This window comes from Mycteria americana, chromosome 1, assembly GCF_035582795.1.
Source record: "Mycteria americana isolate JAX WOST 10 ecotype Jacksonville Zoo and Gardens chromosome 1, USCA_MyAme_1.0, whole genome shotgun sequence".
In the NCBI taxonomy this organism is placed as follows: domain Eukaryota; kingdom Metazoa; phylum Chordata; class Aves; order Ciconiiformes; family Ciconiidae; genus Mycteria; species Mycteria americana.
This window is the reverse complement of record NC_134365.1, coordinates 128,335,484-128,361,244: the sequence shown is the minus strand read 5'-3', so window position 1 is coordinate 128,361,244 and position 25,761 is coordinate 128,335,484. Positions and strand designations below refer to the sequence as shown.

The following is a 25,761-nucleotide window of genomic DNA, read 5'->3' as shown; positions in this document are numbered from 1 at the left end:
ACTGCCCAAGCAAAGAAAGCAACTGGAGCAACAGCCAAGGCTGATCCAGATGCAGCTCCAGGAAACATTATGCAAGAACAGGACCTTGGTGTAAATAGGAGTCCAGGACCTTAATGTAAATGGGAGTCGAGCCCATTGAAAACATCAGTCAGAGCTCCCGCTGAGATAGGGTTGTTCTAATCAGAAATATTTGAAACTTAAATCCATCTTTTGAACAAAACAATACCTAAATCTAAAGGTGGATATAGGAAAATGTGAGTAAGTACCCCAGTGTGTGCCTCTGAGCCTTCCTACACTGGAAGGCGAAGTGATTTAAAAAGAGGGAACAGTTTGTACACTGGCTAGCGTGCAGAGGTTTAAGTTCTCCACAGTAGGTAACAAGCACCGACATCTGTGAAAGTCACTGTGTGTTGAAGAACAAGCAGCCAAACGTGGGGCATCCAGAAAGCCAGCCCAGTCCAGCCCTGCCAGCACCAGCAGCTGCACTTCCAAGCACAAAGTTTTTACTGCGGTGACTTCTAATGATTGAGCTCGGCGTCCTTTTCAAAGGAGAGGCTTCTCATCAAACTGCATATTAATGCCTGATTCCGAAGAGCTGATGGCTTTGTTTCATGATTTGACTCTGACAGAGGGGAACAGGGAAGGAAAGGCAGCAAGAGAAGGCAGCAAAAACCAGCAAATTCTTCTAAAACAGTTGTGATTCTAAAAAGTAGCGTCGAGGTTCTTCTTTGCACAAGTGCTGAAAGCAATGAGGTGACACAAAAAAGGCTGACTACCAGCAGCAGTCTGGAAACCAGCAAATAAACCAAGCAGTAAATGAGCAGGTATAACTGTTTGGATTTGTTTGGTTGTGGTGAGGTGTAAAAGCAAAGGTAATAATCAGAGAAAGGAATGGGTCCATTTCAAAATGATTTGCAGACTCACCAGCGCAAGTTTTATTTTCAAATTTGAAACATGAACTTATACATACATATATATATATAAAATTTATCTTTGTGTATAAATATTACATATATGTAATTTCCTTTATCTACATTGCCTTTTTCATCAAAGAACTTGAATCATCTGGCTCACACAGAGAACTTATAATAACCATGTTTGCGTGGAAAGGCAGCGTGGGTTTCTTTCTGTCATTCACTAGTGTCACTTTGTGAAGTCTTAAGAGGTTTAAAATGCCCTTTAAACAGCCTTAATTCTGCCTACTTCAGAGAAATCTCAACTTACAGAAAGCTGGAAAGGGCAAATGCGCTATATCCTGTGCCAGAGCAGTACAGGTCTGATCCACTCAAGCATGTGCTTTATATCAAGTATGTGAGCAATACTTCTGACCCATATGGTTTACTGAATCAGAGCCTAATTTTGTAATATCCCATCCAAATGTATATCTCAGTACCTGAACATTTTGCCTATCAACAGGGAACTAGAATGTCTCCCTGCATAATTCATGAAGCTGTGAATTATTTTTACATATCCTCTAGCTTCTTTTTAAAAGGCATTTGCAAACTGAAGGCTAGAAAACCAAAAATGGTTAATAGCATTCTGGAAAAATCTTAGAGCATGGTCTTGCAAACCATATCTACTGAGAGCAGTGAGGGACTATTCACACATGTAAGATAAATCCCAGGTGTCAACATTTCCTGGATCATAGGTTACACATTTGAGGGTGCAAAAATAAAGCAAAATATTTTTGTTCAAAGTCCAATAACAATACTTTATATTATTCTAATTTATAACTTCAAACCACTAATAAAGCTTGCTCCTACTAAAAAAACCAAAACAAACCAGAGTATAATATATTTCACATTTCTGTTACCTCCCCCTTGGATGCTGAACAAGCAAAATAGCATAAACTGCTACAGATGAATCTTCACCTAGCACAGACTAACATAGCTTCTATGCATCCCATCAGACTAACATATAGCAATGAAATGAAGACAGACAGTGTACTAAGTGCAAGAGCTCTAAATGAATGTGAACAGAAATTGATTTTGAAATGTTCTTGGCACTTTCCCAAGAAAACATTATCACTGTATTTAAAAAAAAGAGCTCCATGCATTGTTTCAGGATTCCTAACAATTAAAAACTCTGGCCTCCTTAGTTATTTTCTCTTCTGAGACCTATTTTCAGTTCAGTTGCAACATCTACATAAAAAATAAACTAACTTTTATGGACTCTTAAAATTTAGTAGACCAAGAAAATACTGGAGTACTGTATCTAGTTCTGGGCTCCCCAGTACAAGACAGATATGGAGCTATTGGAGAGAGTCCAGTGAAGGGTCACTAAGATTATAAAGGGACTGAAGCATCTCTCATACGAGGAAAGCCTGAGAGAGCTGGGACTGCTCGGCCTGGAGAAGAGATCTCATCAGTGTATAGAAAAATACATGAAGGGAGGGTGCAAAGAGGACGGAGCCAGGATCTTCTCAGTGGTGCCCTGTGACAGGACGAGAGGCAAAGGGCACAAACTGAAACACAGGAGGTTCCGTCTGAACATCAGGAATTTTTGTCTGAACATCATTCACCCACACTTTTTTACTGTGAGGGTGACTGAGCACTGGCACAGGCTGCCCCAGGAGGTTGTGGAGTCTCCATGCTTAGATATTTAAAAGTTACCTGGACATGGTTCTGGGCAACTGGCTCTACGTGACCCTGCCTGAGCAGTGGGCTTGGACAAGACGACCTCCAGAGGTCCCTTCCAACCTCAGCCATTCTGTCATCCTGTGAATATATCGAGAATTGTTCTTTAAAATGTCTCAATCAAAAAAATTCCTGAGGTGACTGCAGTTTTCTTGAGTATCAACCTCATTTATTTTCTATGTCTTAAATTAAGCCATCTGTTTCATTCTTTGAGTGGACAAAAACCATACATGCAAAGTCAGGTTATTTTATGTTTTCCTAGGTCTGCAGTTGTAAGGGGTAATTCATCAGGATCACATAGAGAGAAGTCAGTATTCTGCAGATTCATGAAAGCATCTAGGCCAGGCTGCTCTCACTTGCACAAAGCTGGACCCGTGTAATTTTGCATGACTCAGTGTCCCCTAACCTAGGCTACTTTACTCCTTAGGTTATGCTGAAAATAGCTGGGATAAAAAGTTCTCAGAAAAAGTCTCATATTAAAGTTTTCATTTTTGGAAACTCAGCCTTGTCTTATGGCTTTGTTAGTTTGACCAAAAAAAACCCCCACCCAACAAACCACCTGGAAGAGGGTTTGTTTCTGGACAATATTGTATTTCTATGTGCATGATCATGCGTGTGTACATATCTTGTAACACACAGCATATCACTGGCACTATGAATGTCTCAAATATGTCAAACTAAGAAATTTAGACCTGGTCAATATGCATGGCCAAGATGGAAATTTTAGAAAAGGTCAAATACTGCACTAGTTTTGATGATTCAGAACTTGGAAATCTTCCATCCACATTAGCATGTATCCAACTTCCTAGCATATCATTAAAGGGTAACTTGTTTCTGGAGGTGCCGTCTTTCCTCAAGGACATAAAACCATTATCATCACTATCATCATTAGTTGTCTTTAAGACCCCAGGACATTTTCGTATCAGACTTAGTCTTATAGCCTGAAATTCCAACAACATGTATTATTACTCAGTGTCTGCGGCTGTGTGGTCCCAGGGCTGCGATGGGCCCAGTCACTGTCCCCAGCTCTCTTCATCACCTGCAGGTGCTGTGTGATGAGGCCCGCTGGGTGAGGTCCCTGCCCTGGCAAGTAGAAGCATGATCCGTTAATAAAAGTGTAACATTTCCATCACAGCAATTACTGAGATGAGCTAGCACAAAGGCAACAGCAAAATGTACAGAGAAGAAAATTCAAGTAAAACATTACGGATAAAAATGTTAGCTGCTTTCAGGTAAAAACACTACTTGATCTCAGATATTGATTTTTGTTCCTGTACTTTGAAATGGTTCCAAATTCCAGCTCTGACAAAAATGTTACAATTAAAATCTTGGATCTCACACTGACATCAATTGTAGAATAGATGCACTTAAGGAAATTTAGAATTGACAATGTATGTTGTACTGACAGACTAATTAGTAAGACAAAAATAACTGTTTTGTTTTAATATTAACAGTGGAGTGCACAGTGGGATTTTTTGCTTCCTTATTCTGTTAGCCAATGTCAGAACCATGCAGAGAACTGCAGGTTAACTACTGCTCTCTAAGCATCTAAGAGTACTTGTGGTTCATTAGAGATCACCTTGAACATAAAAAATTGGACATAATCTGCTGGACAAAGAACCTGTGGACTGTGACAGACCTGTCTGCAGGAAAGAGCTCCACCATCCTGCTAGTTTGAGTAGGTTCACGCCAAGGGAAGAAACGCTAGGAATAACAATGCCTATGGAAAAAGCTCGGGATAGGGTCAAGGCAATGCTATTTTGAAGTTAGATTTTTGCCAGTTAAGACAAAACTCAGAATTTCAAACCTCCTGCTCTGCAGAAAGCCCTGGCATTTTTCAACAGCTGAATGGTGATTCACCAATTGCAAATAAGTCTACATAGAGATACTGAAAAATGTAATACTCGCTTCAGAGACTTCATAGCAGCTGCTATGTTTTTACCTACGCTGAAACCCTTACCAAAATTAGCCTACCTCTCCAAATGGAAAATGTAATATTCTGTAAGCAGAATCAATTCTGTAAGCAATGAGTACCTCTACCCACACATTCAGTATCTTGTTACAAGAACCTTTAAGTTGTTCACTGTATATTCTCATAAAAAAACCCCAAACCAAAAACTTTCTAGCCTTGTTTCTTAAAGAAACCAGGTTTCCATGATCATGCATGACTGTCCATCTACCTATTCAGCATTTCCCACTATCCTGATAAGTTTGCGTCTGTTGGCCAATTTCAACCAAATTTTGTAATAAAGACAGAGTCTCAAAGAAATTAAACTCCTGTTCAATTCCTAAGTTTCATGAAACTGAGTAGTGGACAGAAATTCAGTATGCCCTTGGAGCAAAAAGTAATTCAGTGCAGTCCCTTACCACAGGCCAATGGTAACTCAACTCCACTCACCAGCCACGGACACCTGCCAAGTCCCCCAAGCGATCCGCAGCACATGCTTCACACCAAATGGGAAGAGCATGGTTGGGATGCAGACACCAAGGTGAGAAATGCCAACATGGGACAGGCCTGGGAATAAGATGGTGATAATGGAAAGCAGAAAACAAATCAGTCAGACACCAGACCTTATTAGTTCCACTGCTCATGGACCAGCTTGATTAACAACAAATACATGCAAGCCTTAGAGTCTAGGCCTGCTGCATAAAAGCACAAGAGCAGTCATTGTATACCCATTGGAATTCAAATGAGGTAGCACAGTTTAAGTATCTGACACAATATTTAACGTAATCTCTGTGAAATAACATGCTTTGTCTTCTGATGTGTAATTTTCCTTGTGATGAAATGGCAATACATGCACCAAAAGTTATATCACTTCTGTCATGCAGAAATTATGTTTGTATTATCAACTACACACAAGTAACAATAAAAGGTTGACTTAGGAAAAGAGATTCCACTGTGCAATGCCAAGAAGCACTTAATTTTCAAAACAGTTCCTCATATCACTGTCAATTGATTGTCATGGAACAAAAACCACAAAAGCTTTTGTGTAGCTTTGTAAGTGGAGTCCATACAGAACAGGATAGACTAACTCGAGAAATGAAAAAAGTACTTGTGTTAAGAAACCAGAATATACTGAGCAACCAGAGACTGATGGGGCAATGTGGCTACGGATAGACAGTGCTATGAAATCCTTGGGGCTGCCTCCGCTGCATGACTCCTGATCAGGCTCCTCCATATTTTGGCTACTAGCATGGGTCTCTGCAATGCGCAGTGATGATTTCCTCTCCAAGAGCCCATGGCAGGGAAGGTAGAAGAAGGGCATACGGGGAACACAAGTACTTCTCTTCTAATGCGGACATGAAACAGCTCTGCCTAATTCATTCTCTTCTGCCAAATGCCCAAGAGCCAGCTGCCTACCAAACATGAACTGATTACAGGTCAGGGATAGGGGTGACCCTGTAAACCCGGGAGCCACTCGTTTAGGAGTGTGGATTCCCAGGACAAAGCCCAAACAGGCAGGGAGAGGAGCTAGCTGCAGAGCTGACCTGCAGTGGCAAAGCTCTGCGGGGAGGGAACAGCAGTACTGGGCAGCAAGGGGTACTGATGGCTGATTTTAATAGGTAGAGCGGGAACTAATTTTGAATTTAATAGCCGCTGTGCTCAAACCAGCCTGAGGACCCTCTAGCACAACCCTGCTAATGTGTTCACACCACTAAATACCCCTTCTGTTACTGAAGCTCAGCCTGTGTATGGGAGCCCAGTGTTTCACCTTCGGCTCAGGAGAGATGTGGAATACTGGGTAGGAACGAAACTGGCAACCATGTGGGTATCCAAAAATCCTGAAGGCACACTAAATTGTTATGTTAGTAAAAAGTATACAAGACAAATGATAGACTAACTCGTAAGACATTTGTTAGGAGATGCCTCCAGTCCCAACACTACAGCTGAGGACAGACTACTGTGCTCTGTTGGAAATATCAGGTGGCATGGATTCCCTGAAGGAACATGTAAATAAACGAGTAGAAGTGAACAAGCATACATGAACAAGCACACCAATAAGTAGTCAGCCCTACTTTGAGCATGGGTTGGACTAGATGACCTCTTAAGGTCCCTCCCAACCTGAATTATTCCTTGATTCTACATTTTATCAATATGGAACAAGCATATCTCCAGCATATGTGGTCTATAATGATGGATTTACTAGAACAGAGGAAATAGCTTTGAGACTTCAGCTCCCTCCTCCACAGTTACCTCCACCCACCACACCAGTATTACATCCTTTCCTTGTACAATCCATAATTTGTTTCCCTCTCCTTGGCTTGCTGCATCAGATTTACAGAGCCAAAGAGGAGGCATGGCATGCCCAGGGAGCACAAACCAGGGAGCTGCAGCAGTGCAGAGGGGCAAGAGGGGGGAATTCACATTTTTCTCAAGCTGAAGCCATACACTAGAGGCCCACACTTATTCTGGGACCCAAGAGGAGGGCAAACCTCAAAGGATGATCTGAAGAGAGATACATGGTCTACATCTGAGAATCACCCCTACTTCTCTTCCATTCGTGTCAGGACTGCATCTATGCTTGGTTGAGTGGAAAAGATACAGAACACATCCTGTCTAAAAGCATGAAACTTTTGTACATGGAAACATAAGCAGTTTAAGACTTATTTTTTTTACAGCTATAAGAAGCATATGTGTAATTTTAATTTAGCTCTCCTTTTGGCTTTGGTGGTTTAATACTCTTATACAAAAGAAGGACAGCAGAAACTGTCATCCTCATTTCTTGCTTGATTGCTGTATGACATCTAACCCTACAGTGGCTAAGCACTCTTTACTTTGTCGAGACTCTCCACAGCACGGAAGATGTCCCTTTTCAGCATGTCATTACTGACTCCTTTTTGAAAAATATTGTAGCAGTCTTATTTGACCCTCATGTAGAAAAGTGTTGCTAACCCAACTGATTTTTTTATAAAGTCTGTCTTTTTCTTAAATCCTTTGCTGCTGAAACTGGCAGAGATCCATTTCCTCTTGCTGAGGTTCTCAAAGAGAGGTGCCTGTGTCAAGGTTACTCGCGTGGTTACTTTTAGTGCATGGCGACAAGCACCTCCAGTGAGGGGATTCCTTCACATCAAGGGGAAGACCGTGTCTGAGACACCTCCCACCCCAAAAGACTGCAGGAAAATACCAGCCCTTTTAATTTGAAAAAAAGATTGAAAAGATGAAGCAAGCATCCCCCAAATGTGGAATAAATGGTGTCAGAATGAAAAATAAAACTCCCAAATTTTCACTTAAATGAGCACTGAGGGAATACACTTCTCTACAACCAACAGAAATTATGTTGGAAAATCCTAAGCTACACCCTGAACCCTATCAACAGGCCAACAGAAGCCAGTTTATGACAGAAAATAATACATGAATGAGATGTCCTACCCATTGGTAGGGCATTTTCACATTTTCAATGCTCTAGAGCACCAAGATCTGTGCGGTAGAAACCACATATGGTACAGTTGTGAATAAACCAAAACATGGGGCTTTAAGGAACACTGTACAAGCATAGACTAGTAGGTGGTACCTGGAATGTACATAAACATGGCAAAAATGCATTGAAGGAAAGCGTAGCAACCAAAATCAGAGGGTGGAAGCAAATGTCTCTGAGCAGATCATAAACCCAAAAAAAGGAAGGAAAGAAAAGGGACAGGTGAGTTGAAACGAAAAGTGGGTATGAAAGCGCAAGTGAGGAGCTGCAGAGAGTTGAAGGGACTTTGAGGGGGAGGCAGGAAGAGGGCTGAAACAAGCAGCCAGCATGAAGCAGAGAGAAGCCAGCCACAACTCTAGAAAGGTCTTTCAATGTCCAAAGGACAGTGCTTTGGCTCTTGCTACTGCTGTTCCAGCTGCTGGCTACTGGCTGGAGCCTCCAGCAAGCTGCTTCTTCCACCTTCCTTTGGGGAGGCCCTCGATTACGAAGGCTGCATCTCCTGAGAAAGTACCAGAGACCACCAGGTGACCGTAAGTCATGGATCTTTGATGCTAAATTCACTTGTGCTGAACAAGTTCACATTGTCAGGGGAAGATGTGACAATTGTGTATTTGTATCATGTAAGAGTTGGTCTTAGCATCTGCTTCAAGATTTTCCTTCTTTCTTTCCCTTTAACTAGGAATCTATTCAGTGGCCTAAATTTTCCGTTCATGTAAGCTCTGCTTGGCTCATGCATGAAGGAAAGGGGCCAAAGATGGCCTTGTGCCATTGCTGGTCTGCTGGGGACTTGCTTAGCTTTCCATGTAAATCAGCCTTCAGGCTGCCCTCGTTTGGGTTTGGCTACATCCTTCAGCTTTGGCTGCAGCAGCCCCCGAGGAATGAATAACTCAGCAGCCCTCTGGCCACCCTTCCCGCCCCTGGATCTCTCCTGCATGCCCGGCACTCAGCCCTGAGCCAAATCTTCCGGCAGCAATGGGGCAGAAGAGGATGAAAAACCCGAAAAACCCCTTGTTCTCGGGGACCTGCGGACGGGTCGGGCGAAGGCTCAGCAGGGCCTTCGATGTGGGAAGGACGATGCGCCCGGCAGGACGAGCCGGACACCAGAACCGGGCCGGCCTCCCCCATGGCTCGGCTCAGCGCTCTGGAAATCCGGGTCAGTCGCAGCCACCTCTCCGACAGTCCCCCGGCCGCTCAGCAAGCGCTCGCTGAAGGCGGGTGGGGCGCCGGCCTACGGCCCCCGCGCCGAGGGACGCCGAGGGGGGCAGCGGCAGCGGCGGCCGCTCCGCCCCGGGGTGGGGGGAGGCGGCGGCCGCCGTGTGGCAGACCCGTCCCCGGCAGTGCCGGGGCGACCGGCCGGTCTCGGTCTCGCTCCCACCGCCGGTCTCGGCGGTTCGGCAGCGGCCGCCTCGCCCGCTGCCCCTGACGGGCAGCGCCGCGCACCCTCCCCAGCGGCCGGCGGGCGTCTGTGGGGGCCCCCCTTTCCCGCCTCTCCCGCTCCCTCCCGCCTCCCCCGCGCTCCCTCCTCCCCGCTCCCCCGCCCCCTCCCCCGGCAGCTCCCCGCTCGCTCGCTCGCTCGCTCGCTGCTGCCCGCCGCTCCCCGCTGCGCAGAGCGCCGCGCCGCGCCGGCGGGGGCATGGAGAGCCAGCGCTGCTTCGCCAACCGCTTCGATGACTACCCGGGCAGCCCGGCGGCGGCGCCGGACAGGGAGGCGACGGTGCCGCTGGTGACGGCCACCATCGAGCGGATCCTGCGGGAGCTGCCGCCCCTGGGCGGCCCCCGCGGCTGCCAGGGCGGGCTGTACGGCGGCGTGGCCGGCGTGGCCTACATGCTCTACCACGTCGCGCAGTGCCCGCTCTTCGCGCCGTCGCGGGAGGCCTACCTGCGAGCGGCCCGCCGCGTCGTGGACGCCTGCCTGCGCTACCAGGAGGGCGGCGGCGAGGCCGACGCCGACACCCGCGCCGCCTTCCTGCTGGGCGGCGCCGGGGTGTACGCGGTGGCGGCGCTGGTCTACCGCGCCCTGGGGCTGCCCGACTTCGCCCGGCCGCTGGGCAAGTTCCGGGAGCTGAGCGAGGTCTGCGCCCCGCTCTCCTTCCTCGAGTGCGGCTCCGACGAGCTCTTCGTCGGCCGCGCCGGCTACCTGTGCGCCGCCCTGGTGCTGAAGCAGCGGCTGGGCATGGAGGTAAGGGCGGGGCGGCGGGTCACGCCCGGAGGGACCGGCCCCGCCGTCGGGGCCGTCGGCGGGTCTCCTGGGGGCGGGCGGCGGTGCCTCGGGCTGGCACCCCGGCGTCCCGCCCCGCGCTGCTGCCGAGGCAGGGCACTGCCCTCGCCTCTGCTCCGCGGTGGAGGGGGATGCACCGGTACCGGGGCTCTCAACAAAAAAAAAAGGAAAAAAAAAGCGCTTTTTCCAGCTTGCACTTTGGGGGCACGCTTCAGGAGGAGCCCCGGGGGAGCTTTCTCTAGTACCTGTTTCTCCGCAGCGCTCCCTCCCTAAAATAAAAGGTGCATCGTTTGCAGGAGGGAGCGGGGGGCACCGGGCGGGCGGGATGCGGTGCCGCTGCTGGGGCAGGGCTCCGGGAGCAGGACGCTGCACCCCGCCGCAGGTCCCTCCCGCGGCACGCCGAGAGCATCAGCTGTTGGTTGCCAGGGGGTGAATTATTTGGCAGGAGCAACCCCGGGCTTTTCAAGAATATTTCCATGAAATGAAGTGGGTAAGAAAAGGAATAGTGCTGGGTAAAGGAGAGTGAGGAACCTTTTAATAATAAGTGGTGCTGTGGTATAATTTGCAAGCAAGGAACCAGATTTTCAGAGGCACTTGGTTTTACTAACACCAGCGTATGGCAGCTGGTAGTCTTTTGGAAAGCCAGCCATGTATTTTGGTGCTTTTCATGAATGAGAGCTGTTTTTTTCTGGAAGCATGAGTTGTGATTATGGTTCAGCGTGCTGTTGGTTTCAGTCATCGGGACTTTACCCTAGAATATTGTCATTGTCAGTGCTGAAATTCAGAGCTTCCACTGACTACAGCATAATAATTAATGCAACTGATTCTGTTTGCTGTGGTGTTTGTTACTAAGTGGTCAGTGCGGTATCTGAGCAGGCATTTGTTAGATTTTTGTTCCTGTCCTCTTGTCAGGTCCAATCTGTGTTTCCTCTGTTAATCACTGATTTGCAAGTTCATATGCTTCTGGCTTTCTTTCCTCCTGGGAGAGGAAGCAACTACTACAAGTAAATAAATGATGTAAAAGCAAGTGGCTCTGCCCCATCCAATACCAGTTACTGCAATCAGAGTCCAAGGAAATTCATTTAATGGAGGAGTCAGGAGACTCCAGGGTATCCAGAGAAGGCAAGAAGAATGTTAAGTCAGTTGAATGTTTTGACTGCCTCGAACAAAAATTCTTACAGCACTAAGCATTTAAAGTAGCATACCATACGTGCTAACTGTTTCTTTGTACAGGATTCTGTTTGAAGAACCATAACCATAAAAATGATTATGTTATTCATAATCGTAACATAACCAAACTTTTTATTTTGACAGCATTGTCTATGTGAGGAACGTTTTGTAGATGCATCACAATCCTACGTGCAGCATGCAGCAGTGCCAGCCTGAGGGGATGGTTCCTCACAGAGGAATAAGCCATCCCTGTTAGTTCAGGTTGCGCTGGTGGAGTGTGTCTGGTACCGATGTCCGTGCTTATGATGGTGTCGTGAGATACCAGCTGAATGAGGTAGCACCCTGGACTCTACTGCTTCATTTAGTTCCTTCATCCATTTGTCTTACATCCTTGAGAGCAATCGCTGAACAGTTTGGAGAGTAGGTGGAATCACCTCTGACAGGCAGTGTGAAGAAGGGGAAAGCTCTCCTCTCTGCTTGCTTGCTTGCTGAAAAATTATACTTTACACAGCTGTAAAGAGTTAAACATCCCCAAAGATGAGCACAGGTATGCACTTATTGTGGAATTCATTTAGTAGGTGGGTTAAGTACAATCATAAAGGGGTTTATTTTGACAATAAAACATTCTGCGTCCCCTTGCTGATGTTTTAATCGGTAAGCTAACATCCTTCCATAGTATTATTTATTCTGTCACCACATTGTAATTTTAAATGTATAGTACAAGAAATAAATCAAAATAATCTAAACTGTTAAGTATTAATAAAACCAACTTTAATTTTTAGTTTTAACAAAATTTAAAACTTTTAATTAGAATATTTTGCTCCTTAATGAGGAAAATAATGATTTCTAGTCTATGTGTACTCATGCTTGAGCAAAATATGGGTCCTTTGATAAACGTTACCATCCTAATACAGAATTATTTTAATTAGTACATTACCAGACCAGACCCTGCATCTTTTTACAAATGAAAAAAGGGATGCCCAGAGAGAGTGCATGTCATTTATTACCCAAGGTCAAACAGTAAGCCAGGTACGTCCCAGAATAGAAGCAACGTCTTGTGATTCGAACCACTGGAAAATGCTACCTCCTGTAATTTGATTGTGCACAGTCTCACATGGCTCATTGCAGCATGTTTTCTTGTTTCCCACGTTCTTTTTTTTTGAGGATGCTGAGCAAACATTTCCAGCACAAAGTGAAATCCATTCCTTACATTGAAATACAGCTGCTGCTGCCCATATGGTTGCTTTTTTTCCTCTGAAGAAGTGAAATAGTGACCTATATACAAGAAATTTCTTGCCCTTGAAGAAAGGCTTTTTGAGCGAATTTTACAATTTATGTTGTGGGTTTGGTTTTTGGTTTTTCCGGACAGGGCAGGAAGGACACTATTTTATTTCAGTAAATGCCAGTTTAGCTCAGCTGCTGTGCCCTGATGCCTCAGTTTCTTGCTAAAGAGTCTTGGTGTTTTAAAGCTTCACATGTTCTTCAGAAAGTTAATGGACTGTCCTGAAGGATCCAGTCTGTTGAATAACATTGACCTCAAGTGAAGAAGCCATTTACATTCAGCTGGTTTTCAGAGTTTTAGGCTAATTTTTCCCTGATGAATTTTAATTGGGAGTTTTTGCATGAGTAAGGATTACTTCAGCAGTCAAGGCTTAACAGGATCTGACTTTCATGATGCACTATGCATTAGGAAAGATGTTTGTTTTCATCCTTTCTTTAATTTCCATTACATTGTAGTCAGCGCTTCCCAGGCAGAGACTAGTAAAATATTGTTTTGGCAGAAACAATATGTCATTTGTATAAGGTACATATAAATAAGGTGCATGTACTTTAGCTGTCCTTAACTGCTGTGTTTTCACTGTTCAGAGGAAATTTTGTTTCTGTTCTGTCTTCTTTGGGTACCTCTTTTTCTGATGGTTGGTTCATTATGTGTTCTTGGGGAAATCTGTCAGTCCTGCTTTTAATTCTCTTCACTCAGTCTCTATTTGCTTGTGCAAACAGTGGTAAGACACCATTAAAATGGTGGTCCCATCCCCCTGTTCAGATGGTATTTTATCCTCTTCTCATTTTTTCTCAGTGATGTTTCTGTCCCATTTCGTGGTTGATGGAGCATGGTGTGTCTCGGTAGTTGCACTTCCTTCTGGCAATGTAACTGTCAGATGACAGAGGAGAAGGTACAGAAGTTCAAGTGGCTTCTTGCATCACCGTCTGCTAAGATGTTACAGCCTTTTAGCACAGCTTGGGTTTTCTTTTAATAACTGACCGAACCGATGAGCTTGACTGACTTCCACTAGCTCTGGGTTGCAGCAGAAAAGACAGCGTTGGATAGCAGTGTACCACGTAGGAGGGAGGGCAGCACTTTGCGTGACTGCCTGATGCTATGGTTTCATTAGAGACTGTAGTTTTGAAAGACATTGGGGACACTGTAAAAGACCTTTGCCTGCAGTTGCAGTGGTGACAAACTGAACCAGCACACTCTGCCAGCAACACGGCCAAACCAGTTCCTTCAGGGGCTGAGCCACTGGGGTGAGTCTTGAGAGCCTGCAGGGACCCTGGGCTCTTTTGTGCCATTATGTGGTTAAGCTTTCTGTCTCTGTGGCAGAGGGCCATCTCAGTTTCCTTTTCCAACAAATGAGATGTCATGATTTGGTATGTGTTTCTGAGGTTGTTGTCCTGTCACGGGGAGGGCATAATTCTGACGTTATTCTGTTATGAGATGCCCAGAAAGGACAGTGGCCTTTCTAGCAGGACTCCATTGAGTGTAGAGCCCTGCTAAAAATGATACTTACCCTGGCTGCTGTCTGTCACCAGAGCCTCTTTTCTCTTGGACCTCACAAGACTGCAGATCAAGCTGACCAACTTCACCTGGTCCGTGGAAAACAGAAGTAGCACTGCTGTGCGATGTCTGGGGTCTGGGTGCCACAGCAAGGGAGGTGTGAGGCAGGACTGGCTTTAAAAGGTAGTGGAACAGACTCATGTGCAGTGCATGGGACCTGACAGGTCCAGCCAGTGTATTTCATAATATTCTGGGAGAGAAGATATAAATGAATGAAATGGTTTTCTTTCAACTCCTCAGACATCTTTAGATGATATTACTTGTTCTTCAGAGTTCTTGCCTCCACGTAGTATTATAGGTTACTTCACATTTTTGTCTGTTTTTTTCAATCTCGGAAAAAAATTCAGAAAGTGTGAGAGGAAAGAGTTTCCTGAATCGTGCCTAGAACATGTTCATTTGTGATTCTTTAAAGCGCAATGTAAATGTATTTATGCTGAACATTTTGTTTATGAAAGACACTCGGTGGACTGACCTTAGAAAGGCAGATCTGCAAAATACCTACAGAAGAGATGCATCTCCGAGTGCTCTAGCGCAGGGTCCCCATGTCGGACTTTTAATCTCACCTATGCCTGAAAGGGAAGGTTGTCCTTTGAGGTGAGATTTCATTCCTTCTCTATGCCCATTAAAGTCCTTTCTCCCTGTGGAAGAATTTGCCAGTTTATCTGAACCGTGGTGTTTGAAATGTCAAATATCATGGTGCTAGCTGGAGCTATACTGATTTCATTATTTCATTTTACACAGGCCACTACACAGCCAGGATGTCGTTTTTTGCCACAGAGGATTTAAATGAGATACCAGTAAAGATAAAAAGCTTTTGATCCTAGCCTGCCTCTTTTAAATGTACGTTCTTCTGCCATGGTTTCTCAAACCACACACAGGGGCTAGATTTTGCATGAATTTGCTTAAATTGGTGAATTTAGACCGGGAGTTAAAAATGGGGAGTTTTCTAAAGTAAACGGTGAAACAAAGGGAATTATTTACATCTGGATTGTTTTAGAAAGCATTCTGAAATAGTTTGGGTCTACGTTTCAGAATTTCTCTGTTTCTCTTCAGCAGGGCAACACGAATCTATTTGATTTTAAACAGCCTTCAAATTCTGAGATGGGGATGTCTTGATAATGGCCGCCTGGATTCAGTTCAGCACAGTGGACACTGAATGTCCAGTTGTAGGGATAAAGTAGCAAATGTGGGGTTGAAAATGTTGAATTTCAAGTGTATGGTTTAACTGCCAGTAAAAAGCACTGTAGTGCAGAGGTTTTGGTGTGGATCCTGCCAGGACTGGAGGTTTGATTGACACAAGTTTAGCTATATACATTATCTGTTCTGTTGCAGAAATACGGATTTCAACAGCTTATAGCTGAAGAGTGGTATTAATCTGCCATCGTCTTCTAAAAAGACAGTTTTGTACAAAAGTAGTGTCATATCTCTGTAGTGCTTTGTGCTGTTGGAAGAATGTTTGCCTATGCAGCAGCATCTTTTTGCTGAAAAAGCAGCCCAAGCAGTAATACTGATGTCATAATATCAGTTCTTAACAAAAAAAGAAATATCTTTATCCAGAGGCGTCTCTTGTATCCAAAATAGATCTCTACTTTCCCATCCTTCTTCTAAGTCCTTTAAGTTTCACATACTGGAAGTTAACTCTCAAACTTCGTCAGTTCAGTCATCTTCCTCATCATCACCATGGAGAACTTTTACGTCACCTTTTGGAGTTTGTCTGTACTGCTCCTTCGCCTGCTAGAAGCAGTGGTGTTGAACAGAAAGTGTCTTTGCCCTCTGCAGAGCAGAGCGTGCTGCCTCTGTGGCCTTCCTGGCTCGAAGAGGAGATCTGCGGAACAAAACGCAGGAATCGGAACGAGGGTGTTTTTGTGGAGAAGGTGCTGAGCGGCTCTTCGGACCTGTGGAGTGTATCTGGTGACTGAATCTCTGGAAGCATCCGGAGCCGTCAGAGTGTTTGAAGCAGAGAAGCAGGAGATCTCTCCAGCAGAGAGGTGCAGGGCTTGGGTGGAAGCTACTGTTCTTCACAGCATTAGTTACTTGTCGTCAGTTTGGTGGCACAGTGCAGGAAGTTTCTTAAATCTATTGCCCTAGGTTTTCAGATTTTTGTATGTTATAATTTATACATATGTCAAATAACTTTATTACAATACTGTGTTGCTACAGGTAGCTAGAGTTGACATTTATATTTTCCTCCATGACAAAGGCTAATAGCGATTTTTTGGCATGGTTCTCACAAAGGACCAAAAACCACAGTTAACACTGGATGACATAGCAGAAAGAAAGAATGCATGTGTAGAACATGCATATATGGTGGAGTGTGTGAAGGTAGAGAAACAGGCAGGCATGGGGAAAAAAGACATTTGACAGAGGCTGAACAGAGAGGAGGAAAAAAGAGCCAATAAAAAAAAATTATAAAAAGGCAAAAGAATAAGTTATCGGCAAAAATATAAAAATGGAAGGCTGCAGAGGGGTAGCAGAATTCAAAGATGAGGGGAAAAAGGCAAGAAATAACACAGACCCTGGAGCAGGGGAGATTTAAAACTAAAATCAGGTTCTCTGGCAAACTGGTGTGGATCTGATGGCTAATGTACTCGATTTGGAAGAAGGTAAAAGTTCAACAGAAGAGTAGAGACAGGGAGAAAACAGGTTAGGGAGAAGGCAGAGGAGTAAACTACGTTTCGTTGAGGAAATTTACTATTTTTGTCTGCTTGTTTTTTGTTTGTCACTCTTCTGTCTCCATATTCTCTTTGCATAGGCTCATACACTTACAAAAATAGCTGTCATCACATTCAGTGCTTGCAAATTCAGAGCACAACATTATGTCTTATATTCCATATTTTCTTTCTCTAAGGAATAACTGAGATAATTACTTGATGTCTGGAAGCAAATATGGGCATTTTCATGAGCATTGCGGTACTTCTGACACTGACATTTTCCTATTACATACATATAATACTATAAATTAGTATGTAACCTAAATGGCAATGCTGTTAGTAAACCTTACTTTGGTACCAGGCTAAAGAAGCAGAAATATGAAAGACTGAGCTGCTCCTGAGAGGAGGAAAAGAGCACGAGGCTAACGACGATTACCAGTGAAAGAGTAACATCCTCAGCACTTTACAGCACTGAAATAGAGGGATAAAGTGAAGCCTTAAGTTTCTCTGTAGTCATTTAATACACATTGTTAGAACATTAGACTTGTACGTAAATCAGAGGACAGCTATGCACCACAACTAGCAGGGCCCAAATACAGAAACCGTCCTCTCCTTTCCTTTCTCCTCCATTAAATCAGTAGACCGTACTCTCTGTTAATTCAGCCAGACAGTCTTAAAATCACCCACCACCCTATTGATGGGTTGTATAAAGACTGCAGAGCAGTTTACTCAGCCAGTAAACTGCTGCCTTCAGCCTTATCTCCAAGCAGTAGAGGATCTCTGTAGAGATCTGGGAGGCAATTAAAATGGAAAGTCCCATGGTCCTGCTCTGCTGCTGCTGCGGGAGCATCCCAGCGCAGCACGGTATAAAGCATTTGCTATAAATGGGGATTTTGTTTGTCAGCCAACTTCTCTATTCCACCCCCTTTTTAAAAAATCAGAATTCAATATATGCAATCAGGTCACCATTTTTGATAAGGCAGTCTGTCAAAATGCCTCTCTGTCTGTGTCTGTCATGCAGTTCTTTGACCATTGACAAGCATGAGATTAAGCACCGAGTGATGTTGCATAACCTTCTGTCCACGCTATTACAGCAAAGCTCAATGAAAATACCCTGTCAAAAACAATTATTTCTTATCTATGTTGTAGGATTATTTTCAAGTCATAGTGAGCTGATTAATTTTTCTAGGAGTTGCAAGGCAAAATAATTGAAATAGCTATTTCATTTCAGGCAAACATGATCAAGAAGTATCTTAATAGCAGTCCAAGCTGTTGCTGAGTCATTTGGTGTTTCTCAGCTCAGTATATTTTGATGTCTGAGAGCAGAACCGTAAATCTATTTTTGCAGCAGATCAGCATTCCTAAATTCCTCATTTTAACGGTTTAATATCTCTTGTTGAAGAACAGTGGATCATGAGCAAGATGGAATGGATGTCAGATAGCACTGAATGACCCAGGGAAAAGTGGCAGATAAATACACCTTCTAGCTGTCCAAGGCATTTAGGTATTTTGTGTGGCTAATCTTTTTCTTCACAGAATACTTCTATTCCCTCATTGGTACAGTGTTAGCGTAATTGAGGATTGTGAGTTGAGGATGTGCTGGTCAAATTTAGATTTCAGTGTCAAGGAAATGGAAGCTGCTCGTAAAAGTGCGTGGGCCTGGGGCTAGAAGCAGCACGGGACAAAGCAGCTTTCCGCTGGTGGGTCAGTGCAGAATTGGAAAATGGTGGGTATTGCATATTCCATGCTGGCAGCGTTCTGCAGTTTGTCTGCTCAGTCCTGACAACCAAATGATACCCCTGCCAGAATCAAAGAACTGGTAGAGACCTTGAGAGGTAATTCAGGCTGCCATCTAGCCCCCCGAGAGGTGTACCTGTGCCTGTGTCATCCCTGACAGCCTCTCTCTAACCTGCTCTTCATACCCCCGGTGACGGAGGATCTGCAGTCTGCCTTGGCTGTCTGAGACACTGTTTTGTTAGCTTCCCTATTAGAAAGTCTAGCCTAATGACTAATCTGAATCTTGCTGTAATTTAAGCCTGCTATTCCTTGTCCTGTCCGCTGAGAAATAGTGAGAAATTCTGCTGCTCTTTACAGAAGCTCTTCATATATTTCAAGGCTGTTGTAATTTCTACCCTTAATCTTCTCTAAACGAACAATCCTAATCCTTCCAATCTTCCCATGTGTGTCATGTTTTCTACACCTCTAGTCGTTCCCATTGCACTCTGCCAGACTCCCTCCAGCCTTTCCTGAAGAGTGCCAGGAGTTGGACGGGTGGTTCTGGCACAGGCCTTTCTAATTGAGCAGAGAGATAACTTTATGTTTCTTCCAGGTCTTGTTTCTATTTATACAGCTCAGTAAGGTGTTTGTATCTCACACCAGCGTGACACTGACTCACATCCAGCTCATGATCTGCTATTATCTAGCAGTCTTTTAATGGGCTGCTGCTACATGGGCAGGTATTCATTAGGAAAGGCTTCTGAACAAGTGAAGTAGGTAGGGGTCACGTAAAGCCAGGGAATCATTGAACCACAGAAGCTGTGCTGTGATACACAAAATAAGCTTCTTCAACTGGAGGAGCTTTGTTTCATTAATGCCAGCTACAGAATCTCCTTTCCTTTGTTCCCTGAATAAAACTGGGAATATGTTATTCTACGTTGTAACGCCAGATGTGCCATTATGTATTCAGGGGACATCTGTGAAGTGATAGGATTCCTTTGTGGAAGTATAGTTGGAACGATATATTTGAGAGGACTATATTAAGTCAATTATTTTGTCCACAGTAGAAATCAAGGAATGAGTGAAATCTGAGGAGGTGTCTGGAGGTTAAACTTAGTCTGTTCTTCTGATTTACTTTTGTTGCTAATATAAAGATAAAGCTCAGTGTTGTCTCTCTCCCTAGTTCTGTCATCTTCAGTGAGGGCCATTTTATATATTCTTGGATTCACCAGCAGCATGAGTCAATGGAAATCTCTCCTTTTATTTTTATAAAAGTTTCTTACAGCTTAATCCAGTATCTCCAGATGTGGTTTTTTGGACTACTGGAACTGTCCTAACAATAGCAAAGATTGCCTTGAAGTAAAGTAATACTACAGGCAGGGGTTGGAAGCGTCACCCATGCCATAGATGTTCATAGGACTTTGAGCATGCCATTTTCACTAAGGTTCTTCATCCCTTTGTAAAGCTAACTCCTGATCTCTAGGTATTTCTACTTGCCATCTGTGAAATGGCTAATGTTACACTTAATTGTTTTAGTTTTCTAAGGCTGAGCCAGTGATTAATTAGTCAAACGTACATTTACAATAGCAATGGACCCCAAGATACACATTCCATATGTAGCTGTTTAAATTTGATCAGATGTAAGTTGGTCAAATATGAACTCGGGGAAGATTCTTAGTTGTAGAACAGCAAAACAAACTCCTTCAGGCTCTTTAAATAAATATTGATTTGTTTGTTCTTGGTCTTGCAGAGCTGAATCAATCATGAGCTTTCTTATGCCAGGCTGCTGTTTTCATACATACACATTTTTTATTATGCCAGCAAAAATACCTGGGAATAATGCTTATACAACTGCTACATATCCAGAAGACAAAATGTATGCAGAGTTATAGTAGGAATGCATTTGTCCTATTTTGATTTTGTTCTCTAAGCACTGTGGGACTGCTAGCTTATTTTGGTAAAACAAATATTGTGATGTAAATTTAAAAAAAAACCACACAGGTAAGCTGAGTCAAACTCAGAGCTGAATCTAAAGATCTCTAGAGCAGTAAAATCCACAGCATCTGGCTGAACAGGGTATCAACATACTCACTTACATTTGGATTTGGCTCAGTCGTAGAGTCACAGAATGGCCAAGGCTGGAAGGCATCTCTGGAGATCTTCTGGTCCAGATTCCTGCTCAGAGCAGGACTGGCCAGAGGGAATTGCTCAGGGCTGTGTCCAGTTGGTTTTCAATCTCCACTCCGCAACCTCCCTGAGCAACCTGTTACCGTGCTTGGCCACCCTCACAGTAAAAAAAGCATTCTCTTTAAGTATAATCTTCTGTCACTGGGCACTGCTGAGAAGAGCCTGGCTCCATCTTCTCTACTCCCTCCCATCAGGTGTTTATATACGTTGATAAAATCTCCCCTGAGCCTTCTCTTCTCCAGGCTGAACGATACCTGAGGTAGTGCATGGAAAGCATCCATGGGGAGCCAGAAAAATTAAATGTGACTCCCATAAATTGCCGTCATTCCTGCTCCGTTTGCCGCTTGCCCAAAAGCAGGCTCAGAATGCTATTCCACCTCCTCTGACTTCCCCTAGCACCTTGGACGGGCAAAGGATTGCAGTTTTTTCCCCTGCAGTTGCAAGCAGGGAAGAGCCTGAAGTCCAGAAGGGTCAAAAGGAGCCGTTTAGCGCCCTGCTCTGCTGCAGAGCCTTGAACGCTGGTTGCATCCCTCCTTGTCAATCTTTACTGTATCAAGGAAGGGCAAAATCTTCCCCCAGTAGCGAAGTATTAAGGTTGACAAAATTATTCCTGGTTCTTGCAGGTAATCGGGAAAGTTCTGGATCTGAAGAGCTGTAGTGTACAGAATTTTTTAAAAAAACAAACCAATCTTGGAGCGTACTGCAGCCCAAGGGCATCTTCAGTGCCTTGCACCCCTGCAACACTGAACATCTGTTAGTGCAAATGTCTGGATGATCGTAAGCAGTGGGCCATGCCCGCAGTAAAAGGAAGACAAGAAATACCCTAAAAGTACCTGTTCCCCTGAGCTATGGAAAGATTATTTCCTAAGCCCCCATATTAATCAAACACCTCAGACTGCTGTTTGCCAGCGGAGGAGGGGAGTTCCCTGTCCCACATCATGTGTGAGCAGCCAAGGATGCCTCAAGCGAAGAAGGCAAAACCTTTTTCTGAAAGCTGAGTTACAGGCCAGGGGTGATAAAACGTTCTTCCTAGTGCCTGCAGATAGCCAGGACACCCCGTAAGCACAGGGGCTGTGAGGAAGGTTTTTTTCTGTTGTTTTTTTACGGGATCTTTTTCAAATTTTGCAAGACAGACCAGAGGACTTCTGTGTCCTTCTGGGCCCTTGAAGTCAAGCTGCTTTACTCAAGGGCATCAGAATATTAAGCACACAGAATAGGTAGGAAAAGTATCTGGCAAAGAATTTTAAATAGAGGTAGTTTGATTTAACAAGCTTGACTTGGAAAACACGTTTTGTCATCCGTAGGTCCAGAAATAGCTGGCCAGGCCTTCCTGTCTCACTTTGCACAGTTCCTCCTGTAGGGCTGCGGAGGGTAGTCGTGTACAATGACGAATCCAGCAGAAGAGAAGCATGGCATTGAGTACTCCCACGGCAGCGACAACACAATGTAATCTGTAGCATGAGGTAATAGTAATTCCCGTTAGTTAATTATACAGCACTTACAAATGCAAGGTAATGGCTAAGTGCAGTGAACGTTTGTTATTATTGTTGATGGTGGTATGATTTGTCTCATGGCTCTTACTCCTCTTCCTCCTTTCTGTGTGAGGTTTGAACTCTTTTAGAGTAATCTGAACTGCGCCTTCTGGCACAGCAGTCTCTTTTTCCCAAAGCATGCTTGGTTTATACACAGTCACAACTGAGAATAAGTTGCGCAAAGGGAAGATTGATGACACTTTCCTAATTTTCTTACAGTACCCAATGGCAATCTTTTAACCAAGAGACAAGTACAGATGGTGATCCCATTAATACCAAGTAAGCTACATTTTAAAGAGCACAGTATCCCACACTTCCTCAAATTAATCCCATGACTCTTACTCTGCCCTTGAAATGTGGCAGTATTGAATTATAAGTGACCGTCTGTATCTGAAGTATGACTTGAATTGTATTTGGAGTTGTGGGCGTATTTCCAGGCAATGCTGATGGCACTGTATGCCACTGGAAACTCTTTTGTTACTGTCTTTTGCTTCAGAACTGTCTTTGTCGATGTGCCTGGGAGGATCTAGGAGCCACATACAGATCATCAGGACTTGTACTACATCAGACTGCTACCACAGTCTAAGAGTAGGGTAAAATTCAGATGACTTAGAGGACTCGATCACCTTCATCTGGTTTTCCTGCATTACGTTGTCAGCATTCTTCTTGTAGCTTAAGTTGATACTTCATTCAGCGGTTTATTGGCATGGCACAAATTGCAGATCATCATGCAAAGTAAAAGTGGCATGATGCCAGCATGGAGTTCTCTAGAATTACCTTTGCTTGAAAGCAATGCTGGTGCTACTTTAAAGTGACTAATTTATGCGTCTGTTAGCCTGTGAATGATGCTGTTTTGTCATTTACCTCATTTAACTAATTTCATGGGTAGCCACATTGTTCCTCAGCAGCAAATATTTAGATGTACTTCTAGATGTCACATGCCTCATAAATATCTGCATAATAGAATGATATGTATAAAGCAGCATGACTTAGAAGAATAAAGAAGTCTTGGGAGACAAACAAGACCACTTGTTGTAAATAACAGAATTATAAAATTAGTGGCTGATGAAAGAGCAGTAGCCAATACCCTGTTTACATTTGAATAGGGCTTTTGATGCAGTGTCAAAGATAATCTTCCTTGAAAACTTAATTCATGCTGGCTTGGATGGGGACATTGTGGATTTGGAATTGGCTGAAAGACCACAAGCAAAGCTAATCGTAACTACTAATAAAGGACTGATGTAGCAACCAGCCTTATTTGTTATCTTCATTAATGATCCAGAAGAGGCAGCTCATTGGGTAAGAATTGCTTTGGCTTTTAAACTGAGACAAGTGCCAAATACCATACAGAGGCAGAGGGAAAGTATGAAAACAGCTCAAGAGATTAAAAAATGAGCTAAAACAAGGTTTATTTTTAGCAGTACAAGCACATGTATCTGGGGAGAATTATCTATAATACTTATCCTCTGTGCTAGGAAGAAACTGAGATTAAAGTAAGCTGAACACGACAGGGCCTGAGTTACTCGTGTACTTGTGAGTGCTGGCATATTGTCTGCACGTGTGCTGCATCGTTGCTTGTACATCTGGATGTGACATGATAGCGCATCGGAGTTCTACGCTTACTTTTATGTAAATTAATGTTACATTTCTTTGCATTTATTCTGCATGGGAATGAAGAGCTAATATAAATGAAAAGTCATAACCAGTCCTGGTAGAGGTTAACACAACATGGCATCCAGAAGGTCAATGAAATTTTGGACTGCCTATGCAGCTGTACCACCCAACAGAGATATTAGTGATTCACTCTCTATGATTCTTCAGGCCTTTCCATTGCCTAAAACCCACTCTGGATGCCAAGACCTGAAAGTTTTGTCGTCAAAACTTTCCCCTGCTGATGACTAAGGTTGAATGTGCCTAAATGTCCAAGGCACCTAGTTTATGCCCTTGAAGTCTTCTGGGCATCTTTTGATCAGCATGCAAGTCCTGAGAGTGCTGCATTGTGGGGCACATAAGCCACGCCGAAGTTCGTAAGCCAACAGCTGCATCACTCACCATCCATGGAGCTCTGGTACAGATTTATAGCGCTCCCTTTTCTCCATGGTGTTTATACAACTCCTTCCAGTTACCTTCCCACACTAGTAGCAGTTTGCACTCCATCTCACCTGCTGTAACGCATCTCTGTCTCCTCCAAAGGAGGCTGTAAAGCTGCAGCTGGGGTGGACATCCCACCTAGCTCCTCTCTCCCTCCTGCAGTCTCTCCCAGTTTGCTGGAGGTGCTCTTCTCAGAGAGCCCCAGGCAGGGTCTGGCCTGCTGTGGAGTAAAAGCGAACTAAGCATCATGTCTTTTCCCATTAGCAAGGGCAGAATGTGTTCACCTCTCATCACCCTTATAGGTTTTAAGACCAAATTGAGCTCTGAGCAAATTACAGTCTGAGTGGGGGTCATAGTCTCCTCCTCTTTATATGCAATAACCTTGAGATTTCAGCACTAACCTGGCAATTCAAATTCACATCCCTTCTTTTTCTGACACAGTGCAAGAATTTAAGCTGATGCCTCTAAGCCGAGTGTGCTGATGGCTGAGCAAGTCTCTTATTGCAGCTCTGATTGAAATTACTTATATAAAATACTCAAATGTTCTTCAGAGCGGGGCCTGCAGGGAAGTGCCCCAAACTTCAGGCTCCAAAGTCACTCTGTTTCTTTGTCACCCGAAGCATAAGCATGGAAAGAAAGACTGTTCCTGCACGGCAGAGACACACTAATTGCAGAACAGCTTTGAGTAACAGTTTTCAAACTGTGTCACATACAGCACAACATGGACATTGTCCAAACAGTTGAATGCTTCCACTTGCTTGCAGCGAGGAGCACAGTAATATACAAACAAATTTTTCTTCTTCAGGATTTGTTTCCAATGTTCCATCTGGTTTAATATCTTGTACCAGTACTAGATGACTCAGAGTAGCTGCACGAATGTCTGTGGAAGGTAATTTTGAAATGTGTTGTCTGTAACATGCCTAACCTGCATTTTTTAAGGACTGGCTTTATGCTCTGAAGCACAAGGGTTTACCTTTCTTCCAGAACTGGTGGGCTGAGTTCTGGGACTTGATTGTATGACTTGGCCTTGCAACATCTGTCAGGAATAAATGTTCGTACATTGTAATATTTGATGAGTTGAAAGGTGATAAAATATTTATTTAAACTTAATAGTTATTTAAATTTATTGTAATTTAATTCAATTGGAGTGGTGGGGCACTTCTGGCAGTTAACCCAAAAATCTTTCTTAAAAATTCTCGCCTTAATTATAGAGAGGTTCAGTTGGTTTGTTACAATGCCACAGTGCGAGTGCGCTCAGATAAATTTTGCAGAAATAAATTCCCCAGCTTACTTGAGTCTTGGGT

General features: G+C 43.9%; 1 protein-coding gene and 1 long non-coding RNA gene across 2 annotated transcripts in view; one reads left to right on the top strand and one right to left on the bottom strand.

Moving 5' to 3' along the window:
• Nucleotides 1-937: 937 nt before the first annotated feature.
• LOC142418564 (uncharacterized) lies at nucleotides 938-10,278 on the bottom strand. The gene is made up of 3 exons (XR_012778326.1): nucleotides 9,936-10,278; nucleotides 5,035-5,151; nucleotides 938-3,719 (listed from the first exon to the last, which is right to left on the bottom strand). It is a non-coding gene; the product is annotated as an uncharacterized LOC142418564 (long non-coding RNA).
• The window catches only part of LANCL3 (LanC like family member 3), a 34,915-nt gene continuing 18,743 nt past the window's right edge, over nucleotides 9,590-25,761 (top strand). The window contains exon 1 of the mRNA XM_075520577.1: nucleotides 9,590-10,235. Coding sequence (XP_075376692.1) covers nucleotides 9,690-10,235 — 546 coding nt within the window. The 5' untranslated portion in view covers nucleotides 9,590-9,689. The remainder of the gene's footprint in view (nucleotides 10,236-25,761) is intronic.